Here is a 14810-nt window from a genome sequence, read left to right as displayed (position 1 = left end):
TGCATAGTACTTCTGCTCTATATCCAAAGTATGCTGTTGGTAAAGAAAACACTAGTACACTGCTTGAGTTGCAAGCTGAACTGATTTTTTTTCATGGAGCACTATTTTTACTTGAAAGAACAACTGACAAACTACAAACTATGATTATTCAGACGTCAGTATTTGGCAGACATTTTCTGAAAAATAAAGTGAGCCTGTCACTTGAAGAACAAATGAAGAGTATTTGTTGCCAATGATTAGCATGGAATTTTCAAGCAAAAACTGAAACTTCAGAAAACTTGTTTCTACCACTATGAGCTTGACATCTTCCCAATACTTAAACGCTTTTCTGGTGAAATCAAGTGATATTAACAATTTCTATTTGTTTTATAATGTAGACTTTCTTCCAACATTTGGAAGGAAACCTTTGCCAAATTACCAATGTGCTGTGTTATTAAATCATGCATGGATAAACAATCCATTCAAAGAGCAAGATAAGACACTAGGAGCATCTTCTGTTCTAATATTTGGTCTCTGACCCAGTTCCTGACATAGAGCTCCTATATCACTTGGCATTTCCTAGCTTGATAGGAACATATTTTGCTCTAAGGAGGTGACTCTTGGTGGGTTCCTAACTAGCTTCAGGGTGGGCCACTGGTCATCAGAAAGACTAAGCCCTGATGAGAAGCTTGGAACTTTGAGCCCTACCTCCCATCCTCCAGGGAGACATAAGGACTGGAGATTAAGTTAATAATCGATCAGGCCTACCTGATGAAACCTCCATAAAAATCCCTAAAGTACAAGGTTTGGAGAGCTTCCAGGTTGGTGAACATGTCCACATGTTAGGAGGGTGGTGCACCCCAACTCCACACGACAGAAACTCCTGGCTTGGGACCCTTCCAGACCTTACTCTATATACCTCTCCATCTGGCTGTACATACTTTATCATAGTCTTTATTATATAATAAACCAGTAAAAGTAAGTGTTTCCCTGAGTTATGAGCCATTATACCAAATTATCAAACTTGAGGGGGTCTTGAGAACCCCCAATTTGTTGTAGCCAAGTCAGACAGAATGTGGGTAACCTGGGGACCCACTACTTGTGATTGGTGTCTAAGGTAGGGGCAATCTTATGGGACTGAGCATTTAGCCTGTGGGGTCTGATGCTAACTCCAGGCAGATGGTATCAGCATTGTAGAACACCCAGCTGCTGTTGGAGAATTGGTAGTGTGTGGGGGGAAAAAACTCACATATCTGGTGTCAGAAGTATTATAAGTATGATGAGAGGAAGAAACAAGCAATTATAGTCTTTAATGCTAGAAAGGTTAGCTGACCACAGACTATCAGTTCTTAACTGAAAAGCTGGGATTTGTTCCTTTAAGCGATGGAGAAGGTTTATTTATTATTTGTAGTTTCACTATAATTACAATAATTTTCTCCATGATGTTCCCATTACTTCATAAAGCTTCTTCTTTCCATAGGTCATTTTAGAACAATATAGAAATCTTGAATTATTATAACCTACTCACATACCAAATACATATGATTTTAAGCACAGATATTAAGAAAATAAAACTTTATTTTAATAGAATGGTTAATCCTAAATTTATTTTTCAGGAGTTTAATAGAATGATTTCTGTAAAATATGTAATAAACTATAAAATAGCCCTCTATGATTTTCTTATGTGTTTATTCAAAAAGGAACAGAGAATAAGCTTAGCAGTAAACAATTTCTAATTGGCAAAAGTCAACTATAAAAACTTAGCCTTTGTAAAAATTCCATCCAAGTACCAAAGTACTATGAATATTTTTCTGTCAATGCCAAGGGAGGACCTTGGTAAAACACCAAACTTTGTTTGAACCAATCCTCCCTCCTGTATTAGTATTAGCATTAGTGTGAACAGAATTCAAGGGCACAAGTGTGTTAGTGCCAGTTGAATAACACTGTAGAAAATCACGTTACAAAAGCCTATGAACAGTAATCTACAACATTTCAAGATTGACCAAAATAAAACATTTTTTCCTGTAAAGTCAGAAATATATATACCAAAACATAACATCCACCCTAATAAATCTTCCACTTTCTAAAAACTTACACACCAACTACCAAACATTTCTCTGCTAACTCCAAAACACAGAAAGTCATCAACTTAACAATAAATTAGACTTCAAATGTATGAATTGTTTATCACTCAGTTTTTCTCATGAAAATGGTATATAAAATGACATGAGGCTTCCAAGTTAGTTCACAAGAGCCAATTTAGCCCATAATCTAATTGAATATACGCAAAGATTTTTATTTTAGAAAAAAAAAGTTCTTTCATTATTTTCCTTACCTACATAAGGCTAAACCTAGGGAAAACACTTTTTTATTTTTAATAAGCCAAGCTTATATTTACCACCAGCAACGATTTCTAGGCAGGGGAGTGATATGAGTAGAAATAACTGTTTTGGGAGTTAGAGGAGTTAAAAGTGCTGAATAAGAGTTTGAGAAGAGTTGTAATAAGAGTAGGTACCAGAGCAGAAAAACTCTCTGGCCCACCAAAAGGACAGGGATACCCTTAAGAGAAAAAAGCAAATATGAAGAAAGAGATGGTCAGCAGATTGGAAATGAGAAAAATACCATTCCCACTCTCACTCTGCTTCAACCACGGTTGTTGTCCTCACCATTCACCTCCTGAGCCGAAAACATACTCCTACCTCAAGACCCCAGCCTGGGACACACCTCTCTAAGACATCCTTGAGGTTCCCGCCTTCACTTCCTCAGGTATCTGTATAAATGAGACACTTCCCAACCAACCTTCCATCTAAAATAGCACACCCCATGTCTGAACTACAACCTCACCCCTGCCAGCCTCTGTCCCTCTACCCTGCTCTATTGTTCTTCATGAACTTACTATTATCTGACAATATTTATTTATTGTTTACTGTCTGTCTTTCCATGTAAACGGAGACATTTTTTGATCTTTTAATGGCCTAAAAGAGTACCTGACACATATTAGGCAATCAATAAATATTTGTTAAGCAAATAAAGGTTAATATCTAGACTATGGAATAGAAATAAAAATTAATGAGTCATCTCCACAGTGGCACTAGTTAGAATACTTGAGAATATATACTTTATCCAAAATTTTTTCTAGTAAAAGGACAAATAGCATAATAAAGTATCATGTTAAAGGAATACTTAAAATCAAGAAGACATAAGCAACGTAAATTGTGTTGCTCATCCCACTCTCCCATTCTCCCCTACCGTCAGTCAGTTCTCTTAACATGTTCCTACTTTTCCAATCTTCTCATTGCTAAACTCAGATTCTCCAAAACAGTGATGTCCAATAGAACTTCCTGTGATGATGGAAATGTACTATTATCCGTATTGTCCAATAAGGTAGCTACTAGTCACATGTGACTACTATTGACCATTTTAAATGTATGTATGGCAATGGAAAAAACTGAGTTTCAGTATTACTTAATTTTATGTTTAAATTTAAGTCTCCACATGTAACTATTGGCAACTGTATTGAACAGCTCAGCTCTAAATGGTCTTGCTCTGTTTTTAATAATAGCTGCTAAATTTATAATGGCAGCATTAGTGAGTAAGGAAAGTAATAATAAAGGAGCCATTCTTGATTTTTGTCATCTATTTTACTGTGTTTTCCAACTTGGAAAAAATTAAAAGTTAACATTCTATATTAGTCAACAAAAAGTGCAAAGGCCCATGGCCATCATTCTGTCCTAAAGTTAAAGAAAATTCATAAAGTTATACAAGTAATTCTACAGTGTATGTCTAATATAGAATGTAAGTCTAATTGCATCCAATCAGTTACAAGTAATTTTCATACCATTGTAGCATCTCATTTTTAAGTTTAACATTGACTTTTGGTGAATCATCAAAATAGTTTTATGCATTAGAAATCTCTACAGAAAAAGACTTAACTTCCATTTCACTAATTTTTTTTTTTCTATCTGCAGATGCTTGTTTAACAAATTTGGTGAATGGGAAAAATATCAGTGTTCAATTAATAAAATCCTAAACTGCTTAACATAAGTGATTTGCCCTCAGCAGGGATGAGAGCACTAGACTGGGATCTATTTATGAAATGTGCTTTAAATCACTTTTAGGCTAGCCAAGCAATATAACCAAGATTAGAGTTCTAGGACAGAACTTCAACATTTTTCTCACTTTCTATGCAATCCTTACCAAATAATTCAAGTTCTTTTGAAGGATAAAAGAAAAAAATACAGTGTGTCTTAAAAAAAAAAAAATACAGTGATTCTACATTTTTGAAGGGTCTACCACTTAACACTCACTCCAATGTGTGATACTAATTTCTCTAAAACTTAAGCCAATATGCGGCATTATTTTCTGTGTTAAAATTACCTACCCAAATCCCTCTTATCTTTTGATCCATACTTTGATTGCTCAATTGTAGCACATCTCGTTCTGGTGGGTATATACCGTTTTTTTTTCCTGTTTTAAAGAAGTTCAAAAGAATTTAATGGTCATGAAAGAAAGAATATTACTATTTGATTTCAAATTGGGCAAAAGCCTTATATGGTCATGTCTATGACAGAGTTTGCCATGACACAAAGACTTCACACAATCTCTTCTCTGATTATTAAATACACCTATGATATCTCAATATCTTGCATTGTTTCCTAGTTCCCTTTGCATTTTTAACTGCAAAACTCCTAACACAGTAATTTTATTTCTCATTTAAGCGAGAGGTAGGAGGCACTCATTTGACAATTCACAATATCCAGTCTAGACAGGAGATATAAGTAATTTAAAAAGGTGCCTCAAATTTTTGCTAACAGTACTACAAAATGGTTTGGGTCTTTTCCCAGAATTCAACAGAGTATTATATTACAGTATGGAATGTTACCAAAGCAATACTTTCTAATTCCTTATTATGCAGAGTACAAGCTTTCCTTGAAATGTTTCCGTTTTCTCTCAAAAATGAAAGGTAAAAATACACTGAGAAGGCCAACAATTGAAAATGTAATTACTCCGTCAATATTAAAGTTCACAAATATGTGTTCTAATCAAGTGACATAATTTGCTTTCTCTTCTGATATACTTGGGTATATGAAAATTTCCCAGCAACCCCAAAAGTGACTTCTATGGGATATTAGTTTGAAAGCTAAATTTTTCTAGTCATCAAAAAAACATGTATTTTAGATCTTCTAAAAGAGACCTTCAGTTATAAGCTATATTCTAGCTTATAACAATAAAGAACCATTATATATTTAGCATTAGAGACTTTTATCTCAAAATATAGATGTTTTGTCAGCACTACAACCAACAGATGACACACTTAAAGTTAGCAAGGCTTTGTTTATGCTTTAGCCTGGTTGTAACAGACTTTATACTTAAAAAAAAAAAAAGAAGAAGAAATTGAAAAAATAAAAACCCTTACCATATTTGCAAGAATTAAGTTCGACTATGGTCAATTTTCAAGTAACAATGCATTTCACATAAAATTGAGAAAATGCTCAAAAAGGGTTTTATATCTAGAACAATCCCTTGAAAACTTCCTCACACTCTGATCACTCCAATACTCCACACTCCTTCAGCACTTACAGAGTTTTCTCCAAGAAGAGGCCTGAGTTTGAATATATATATTCATTTATAATTATTTTCTATCCTTCCCATGTTTTACCACCCCATCCAAGAATTAAAAATACAGAGATTTCATTTCTCCTCAGCAATTACAGCATAGTAATTTAAAGAATCTGCTGAATGCATGACATCTACTTACTTTCTCAGTTTTAAACCTTGTAACACTTGGTATTATACAAGTGTCATAACACTTGTAGTATTATTATGGCACTACTAAATTTAAATGCTGAATAAAGACTATTTCCTAAAGGCAGTTGTACTTCTTCGAACTTTATGAAAGATGGCACAAATTTGTTAAATAGAAAAGAACTACTGTCACCTCATCAGCTATATTTTTCTCAGTTTAATACTAATACTATTATAATACAATCACCCCACTATATTTCTACAAGTTTTTTTCTCAGTAATCTCAAACCAACTTTATGAATGCACTATCCAAATTATTCAATTATTAAATATGAATTAGCATCCTGGTTAGAAGGATAGCTCATTTTATCAACAAAGAAACCACAACAACAAGCAATTTGCTCAATAAGATAATAAGATGAAACCAGAAACTCCATCTCTCTACCATTTCTTTCAAGTGGAATATGAAAGCACTTAGTGCATATTTTCTGAGAGCTACACACATACACACACACAAAAAAAATTTTTTTCAATTATCAACAAATGGGACACATGCTTTCTGAAATCAGGTTGCTTTCTCCCTAAGAGCACCTAATCAAATCTCTCTTTTTGTCCATAACATTTTCACTATTCCTTGTCAAAAGTCTTTAACAGGTGTTAACATGTGACTTAAACAATATTTTCTAATTTTCACACAGCAAATAAGACATCATCTTTAATGACAGTCTTATAATCCTAATTCTCCCCTGCAAATCTATATATGCTGTCCCACGTCTCAAAGTCTACCATCTATATTGAGTTCACAGCTATCGTTCTAAAATCTTTCCATCCTTTCAACTAGAACACTGCACCATGTTTACTCAGTTTTGTCTCCATTTTAACCAGCTGTCTTCAGTCAAAATCTTTCTTTTTTTCCTTTTTCTACCTAATTTCATTTTCCTCCCAAGTCTCAGAACCTTGAAAGATACGTTATTCTCACATACTAATTCCTCCTCTATTTATACCACTTCTCTTTTTTCCAACTTCTTATAACAAGCTTCTCAACCCTGTTCAAGAGAACGTTCAATGGTTTCAAAACAGCTTTTTTACACATATTATCAAAAACAACTCAACAAACACTTTTTGAGAAACAATAACATCCTATTATAATGGTGGGACTACCAATGGTCTCTTGCCCTTTTAAGTTTAGTTTGGTAAGCAAGAAAGGCACAGCAAGTAATTTCAAAATAGCACAGTACCTGTTAAGACAGAAGTATGCTCTGGGTGTCAGAAAAGCCCTTGGAGGCTAGAGGAAACATTCTAGAGCCAGCAGCTCTTAAGCTAAGTCTTATAACATCAGAAGAAATTAGGCTAAGGATAAAGGCTGGAGGGGATTCCAGACAGAAGGAACAACAAGTGTAAAGACAGAAGAAATTAAATAGCACTGGGTGAATGAGAACTTCCAATCTATTCTGTATTATCACAGTGTAAAGTGAGAGGAGGAAAACAGTAGAAAATGAAGGTAGAGATGTAGATAGGGGCCAAACCACACTTTGTCTTGAACTTGGACACAGCAATTGAGTCTGTCTTACATACATAAAACTTCTCCCATCACCTATTACATGTGTGAGATAGGAGTATCCTAGCTTTGGCTGACATAAGACCATTTTGGGAGCAAAAACACTAAGATTACCTTGAAATTTTGAAATTAAAATATTTTATCAATGAACATTAAACAGCATTTAATGTCAATCAATAGCTATAAACATCTATGTGAATGGGATCTTCCTGGTTTTTTCCTAACTTTGAGAAAGTCTATAAAACAAAATCAAAAATTCTCTTTAAGTACAAGTTAGTAATCAAACTTCTCAAATCCAGAATGCATAGAAATACCTACATTTTATATAATGCAGTTATTACACCATAATGAGATAGAGATAAATGAACATATTTTTCAAAACTCAACTATATAAGCATAAATTATTCATATTATGAAGAAAAATTAGAGTCCCGTGTAAAATTTTCCATATGTATGTATGTGTATATGTGTATTTATTTATTTTGTTATGTTGTAGTAAGCCTTTTTCCAAGATCTTTATTCTGGAGAGGGGTTGGAGTTAAGGGAAGGAAAATTCTGTTAAACAGTAAATCTATCAGTAATTAGAAACAATACTTTATCTTCAAAAATAATACTAAGATCTCTACCAACATTTAACATCAATAAAACAAATGACTGTGCCCCATTTAAAATTCTAGAAACTTTTGTTTCTTTAATGAGTAAGACCTTTAGATGTTCCATATTTCAAAACAATGAATACGATATGATATGTTTTATAAAAGGATATACAACTTAAATATAACCTTTTACTCCTCAACTGAAAACAAATATAGCAACTAATAAAAACATATGCGCCTTTCAACTACACCAAAAAGAACCAAAGCTGAAGTCGTTCCTTTTTTGTTCTTCACTTCTGTTTAAACAAAACACAGCTCCAAGAAAAATTTTTCATTACATTCTAATTAAAATATTAAGAAAGAGAAGTAAACTTACTCGTATCTGCTTGGCTTCCCACACTGATGTATCTATCATTGCCAGGTAGCGCTGTTTGGTAGTAAGTTGTCTCCTCCTGCTGAGGGGTCTTGGCATTCTTCGCAGTAAGGAAAGCCACTGCTAGTTCCAAGTTTCCGTTACTATCCTTCAAATATCAAGAACGGAACATCAAATATTTTGGAATAACTCTATACATTCTCATATAATTATGTAATTTTCTCCATAACAACTAATACTAATAGTAAAAATCATTTTCAGATTTAAAATTATTCTATGTGATTCTTAATTTTACAGTATAAATTCACTGTAAACAAAGTAGACTACATAAATAGTAATTCCTTTTTCTATTAATTAAAACTACTAATATAATGTAAAAATCAATTCTATAACTAATTATCCAATCATAACTTACACTCCTAAACAAATGAACAAACTAAAAAATGTTTTCTGGAACTGGCCACATAAAAGGGTGAAAAATAAATATTTAAAATAGTACTTCAGCAAACAAGGACAATAAAAGATATTCCCTTTAGTGTGTATGCTGAATGCCTACCTAGAGGCAAACTAACAAGCAAATATCAAAGACTCATAAGAAGAAAACAGCAAAATGGTCTGAAGCTTGATAGAAAGACACACAGAACTCCTAGGAATACTCAATACTATCAAGAGGAAAATCCTACCCAAATTAAATGTATAAATTGTATGTAGTTCTCATCAAAAGTATACCTGGACACTTTGTTATAAAGCAGAAACTAACACATCATTGTAAAGCAATTATACTCCAATAAAGATGTTAAAAAAAAAAAGAAAAAGTATACCTGGACAAAATTATTCTAAAGTTAATTTAGAAGAAAACAGATGCTAAAAAACTAAGAATTTTTTGAAATAGCAAAATGAGAAGAGACTTGCCCACTTATCTCTATATTCTCTCCACAGTTAACAATAAATATAACGCTAGCTCTATGACAGCTCACTGAAACCACATTATGAAATCCAGATATTAGTAATGAAGTTATCTTTGTAACAGAAGGCCATAACCCACAATACTACGTAGGCCTTTAGAAGTTTAGCATACACACGAAGCATAATAGGAAGCCAGTGGAAGGTTTTGGACAGAAATGACATGGTATGACTTACACTTTAAAAGGATTACTCTGGCTGTATGCTGGGAATAGACTATAGGAGAGAATGGGTACAAGCAGAGAGTCCAACATTATTTGCTATTATATTAAACGTGGGGAGGGATAAAAGGAGAAAGAACAGGATGATTCCAAGATTTGAGGCCTGAGCAACTGGAAGAATGAAGTCCCCAACCCATCCTAACTCCAATTCTAGCAGCCTTTGAGGAGAGAAAAAAGTAAGAGTGCAGTCTGAAAAGCACCGCTGTTTTAAACTTTGTTATCTGTCACAACCGTTATAAGATTCTTAAATGAATCATCCAAAATATGGGTTTAGCATAGTCTATAGTTAGATAAGTAAACTAGTCGTAAAATAATTGTAATAACAATGGCTAACATTTATTGAACGCTATGTGCCAAGAAATGTGCTAAGGGCTTTCCATATACTCTCTCATACAATAATAATAAACTGAATGCAGCAGGGATCTACACTTACTTTGGAGGTATAAATAAATTCTCAAAATAAAATACAGTAAAAGTGCTAAAATCGATCAATGACATTGCGGCTCCCAAAAGTAGACTCCTTGTCAGTATATTGCTGAGAGAGTCAACTCATTATTAAACATCTTACAAATTTATATTGAGCAACAATTAAGGTTTAAGTACACTGTTTTCCTCCCCAGATACTGGTAACTGAAACAAAAGTTTAAAAAGAAAAAAAAAAAAACCATGGTCACACAACCTACCTCAAAGGAAATGCGGACAATAATTTAATTTTTTACGTTTATTTAATTTAGCATATACTATGTGTTTCCCAAGTTAAAAAAAAAAAATAAAAAAGCGAATTCCCCAAATTTGCCCTGACAAAGTAATGGGTGTAGCCCCACACTCAGTGATACAGAACGGGAAAGGCAATTTCTGAAAATAGACATGGAATGATTTAATCATATTTAGCAGAATAAAGAAAGGACTGGCAATCATCTAAATGTCATAATCATAAAAATTGAGGTACAACACTTTTGCTTCCTCTCCAAATACTTACAGTGGCATCATAACCATGCATTAAAATGCTCCTAACAGTACTGTTTCATCGTTTTCCTGACGGGGAAAAAAGCTGAAGCAAAGCTTCCAGTAAAAGCAGAAATTATCTGAGGCACTGGGATCAGGCAGCTTGGTTTCTATCCAAGCTCCTGCACATACTATGTGATCTTCAGCAAGTCACTTTAACTTCTCTGTTTCCTTATCTTTTAAAAAGGGGATAAAAATAATACCTACGTCATAGTTATTAGGAGGATGAGTTAGCCACAAAAAGTACTTAGAATAGCACTGTAGTGCTTAATAAGTGCTAGTTATTATCACTACAATTATGATGATTATGATTACAATCATCCAAAAGATAAATTATTTCTAGAAACAAATGAAGAACTTTCGGCTCAAAATCAAAAATGATATAATTAATGTTGTCTCTCAGAGCAACTTGCAAAGGACTGAAGCTATGTGTATGCCCATAGCAGCAAAAATGCTGTACTGCTGTTAGCCTTTGGCAGCAATCTATAAATAAACTTAAAATGCACTTCCAGTTCTTGAACATCTTTCATTCACTTGCTCTCTTTCAATGTGCATATCCATGTGATTTGACTCATCTGGGTGCCACTGTGTGGAAATGAGCATACTACATAAAATATAACAAAAATCATGCCCTTCATTTAGTGCATAATAAAACAGTTTGATGTTGAATGTTCTTAAGGTGCAATTAATTGAACGTTAGCCAATTTATATTTCTCCTTCTTGGAAGAAAAAAATGTAACTTCTGATACTCTATTAATTTTCTCCCACCTCCTCTTCCTCCTCCTCCTCTACCCCACCCTGCCCCCCACCCCCAATTAAACTCTAAAATCATGTCTCTTGGGTAAAACCAGCCAGTAGCACTTGGATTCACTTCCCTCCTTTGTGCATGAAAAGTGTTTCACATGGAGAGGTCTTCTTTCACTCCAAGGTATCTTGGAACATTAGGCTGCTAAAAGCTAACATGCTTGAAGTTGCAGTATGTTATGTTAAGTAAGGTTCTTACTTTATAAAAGTTCTTTCCTATATCTGTACTACTACCCATGGTATAATTAAAAAACTCAAGTTTCAAATATGGTAGGCAGTGGAGATGAGGGTGTACTAGAAACTGTATGTTGCAAAACAGAGGCCATACCTTCAAGGCTTGCTGTAGTATCTGGGCATCATTAATCCCAGTAATTTCTCTCAGCTGGTTCAAAAACGTCTGCTGGTGCTAGAGGAAGGGAAAAACCAAAAGTGTTATCTATGAAATCTGAAAATATACAAGGACAAGAAAATAAATGACCTTTGGGAAAAAAACAGAAAACACAAAATAAACTAGAGTGAAAAACAAAAAAACAATAGAACTTGACAAAGATTGAATAAATTTCATTCTTTTAAGAAGAATGAACCATACTGTGGTAGCCCTTATTCCATTCTCACGTTTCTAAAAGCCCATTCTTCACTGACTAATTTATGCCTCCCAACAAGAAAAGGAGTGATCTGCCTTATGGCTAAACTTAAGAAGAACTAAGGAAAACAGGTATTCATTGGGCTACTTTAACTAGGGGATGAGACCACAAAATGAAATCCAGGCAGCCCTATTAATCGCTCTCTCTACCTAAAGTCAGCCAGCATTGAGGCACCTAGGATGTTTGGAAAAAACATGCCTTTGGCAGGCCAAGCACTAGGTGGATATATTACACCAGGGGGAATTCTACCCTATTCAAGGAAAAAAAGGATCATCTCATTTTCCAATCTGTCATAAAAGATCCCAAATAAAATTGATCACTTGCCCCCATTTGCTTTAAATCTGTTTATACTCTATTGATCTATATAATCGACTATACTCTACTGGAGAGAAAAAGAGGTAGGATAAGATTCTACTACCAAAACCCTTCCCCTAAACTTCCCTAATTAAGAACCATGCTCCTCTCTACATCTCTGCATTTCTTAAAACAAGTCCCCCAAAACTGTAAGATGGCACCATGAAATAAAGAAAGCTCAATGGATATGACATGGAAAACAAGTCACCACTAGAAAAAAAGGATCTGCTGAAATCTTCTGTCTTCCCCCTAAACATTCGTATGTGACAGTCACTAAATGTCACTCAATGTTTCCTCCTCCAGCATCCTGTCCAAATTCTAGGTAGGGTAAAGGGCAAAGGACAAAGGGTGTCTGCTAAATGACTCTGCGTTCTTTAATTTGTAAAGGTATTTACAAATACCTTTGATATAGATGAACCTAGAAGCACAGTTTGATTTAAGCAAACTGTATATTTTTAAATAGCAAATATATAATCTATACAGAAGTTAATCTTTACAAAATCATATTAAGCTAAAGTGGTAAAATACAAAATTTTGTGTGTATATGTTAATGAGTACAAGGTAAGATGTAAAAAAGAATGTAAAACCCAGAAAAGTTTACAGAGCCTGCATTGCAGTAGACTCCCAATTCTTCTCCCATCTCTGTACCCACACCCTTTACCACTTCTCACTTCCTCTCACTAGAAACACGATATATTTCCTTGTTGTACTGATGATAGGCTTGGCCATGTGACAAGCTTTCATCAATGGCATATTAGCAAACAGCATGCAAGCAGACATGAAATGTGCTCGCATGGTTGGGCTTGCCCTCTTGAACTTCTGCAACTTCATCAAGAACATAAGCTGGGTAGCCCACTTGCTCCAGAAGAATGAGGTATGTGTTGCCCCAAAAAAATGGGGCACGTGAGAAGAGCCACCCCAACCAACCAATCTGAACACGATGACAATATTTTGGTATGCCACTAACTTTTGGTGCGGTCTGTTACACTGATAGTTGACTGCTAGAGAGTACTATAAGAATACTGAGTATTTTATGAAGAGAAACAACGTCTAAAACTTTTTTTAATTAATTAATTAATTAATCTATCTATCTATCTTTGGCTGTGTTGGGTCCTCGTTGCTGCACGCGGGCTTTCTCTAGTTGCAGCGAGTGGGGGCTACTCTTCATTGTGTTGCGTGGACTTCTCATTGCGGTGGCTTCTCTTGTTGCAGAGCACGGGCTGTAGGCACATGGGCTTCAGTAGCTGTAGCACAAGGGCTCAGCAGTTGTGGCTCACGGGCTCTAGAGCGCAGGCTCAGCAGTTGTGGTGCACGGGCTTAGTTGCTCTGTGGCAGTGTGGGATCTTCCCAGACCAGGGCTCGAACCCGTGTCTGCTGCATTGGCAGGCGGATTCTTTTTTTTTTTTTTTTTAAACATCTTTATTGAAGTATAATTGCTTTACAATGGTGTGTTAGTTTCTGCTTTATAACAGAGTGAATCAGTTATACATATACATATGTTCCCGTATCTCTTCCCTCTTGCATCTCCCTCCCTCCCACCCTCCCCATCCCACCCCATCCCACCCCTCTAGGTGGTCACAAAGCACCAAGCTGATCTCCCTGTGCTATGCGGCTGCTTCCCACTAGCTATCTATTTTACATTTGGTAGTGTATATATGTCCATGACACTCTCTCACCCTGTCACATCTCACCCCTCCCCCTCCCCATATCCTCAAGTCCATTCTCTAGTAGGTCTGTGTCTTTATTCCTGTCTTGCCACTAGGTTCTTCATGGCCTTTTTTTTTTTTCCCTTAGATTCCATATATATGTGTTAGCATACTGTATTTGTTTTTCTCTTTCTGACTTACTTCACTCTGTATGACAAACTCTAACTCCATCCACCTCATTACAAATACCTCCATTTCATTTCTTTTTATGGCTGAGTAATATTCCATTGTATATATGTGCCACATCTTCTTTATCCATTCATCTGTCGATGGACACTTAGGTTGCTTCCATGTCCTGGCTATTGTAAATAGAGCTGCAATGAACATTTTGGTACACGACTCTTTTTGAACTATGGTTTTCTCAGGGTATATGCCCAGCAGTGGGATTGCTGGGTCGTATGGTAGTTCTATTTGTAGTTTTTTAAGGAACCTCCATACTGTTCTCCATAGTGGCTGTATCAGTTTACATTCCCACAAACAGTGCAAGAGTGTTCCCTTTCCTCCACACCCTCTCCAGCATTTATTGTTTCTAGATTTTTTGATGATGGCCATTCTGACTGGTGTGAGATGATATCTCGTTGTAGTTTTGACTTGCATTTCTCTAATGATTAATGATGTTGAGCATTCTTTCATGTGTCTGTTGGCAATCTGTATATCTTCTTTGGAGAAATGTCTATTTAGGTCTTCTGCCCATTTTTGGATTGGGTTGTTCGTTTTTTTGTTATTGAGCTGCATGAGCTGCTTGTAAATCTTGGAGATTAATCCTTTGTCAGTTGCTTCATTTGCAAATATTTTCTCCCATTCTGATGGTTGTCTTTTGGTCTTGTTTATGGTTTCCTTTGCTGTGCAAAAGCTTTTAAGT

At 35.1% G+C, this 14810-nt stretch overlaps 1 protein-coding gene across 2 annotated transcripts in view; it reads right to left on the bottom strand.

Annotated features, from left to right (window-relative positions):
* Positions 1-14810, bottom strand: part of USP25 (ubiquitin specific peptidase 25) — a 139021-nt gene that overhangs the window by 104664 nt on the left and 19547 nt on the right. For both annotated transcript variants that reach the window (XM_059921381.1, XM_059921383.1), the window contains exons 2-3: positions 11573-11650; positions 8255-8399 (exon numbers count right to left, since the gene is read on the bottom strand). In XM_059921381.1, the coding sequence (XP_059777364.1) occupies positions 8255-8399; positions 11573-11650 (223 nt within the window). The remainder of the gene's footprint in view (positions 1-8254; positions 8400-11572; positions 11651-14810) is intronic.

The sequence above is a fragment of the Balaenoptera ricei genome, chromosome 4 (genome assembly GCF_028023285.1).
Source record: "Balaenoptera ricei isolate mBalRic1 chromosome 4, mBalRic1.hap2, whole genome shotgun sequence".
Classification (NCBI taxonomy): domain Eukaryota; kingdom Metazoa; phylum Chordata; class Mammalia; order Artiodactyla; family Balaenopteridae; genus Balaenoptera; species Balaenoptera ricei.
Note: the sequence above shows the minus strand (reverse complement) of the source record. Positions and strands in the feature narration are given on the sequence as shown.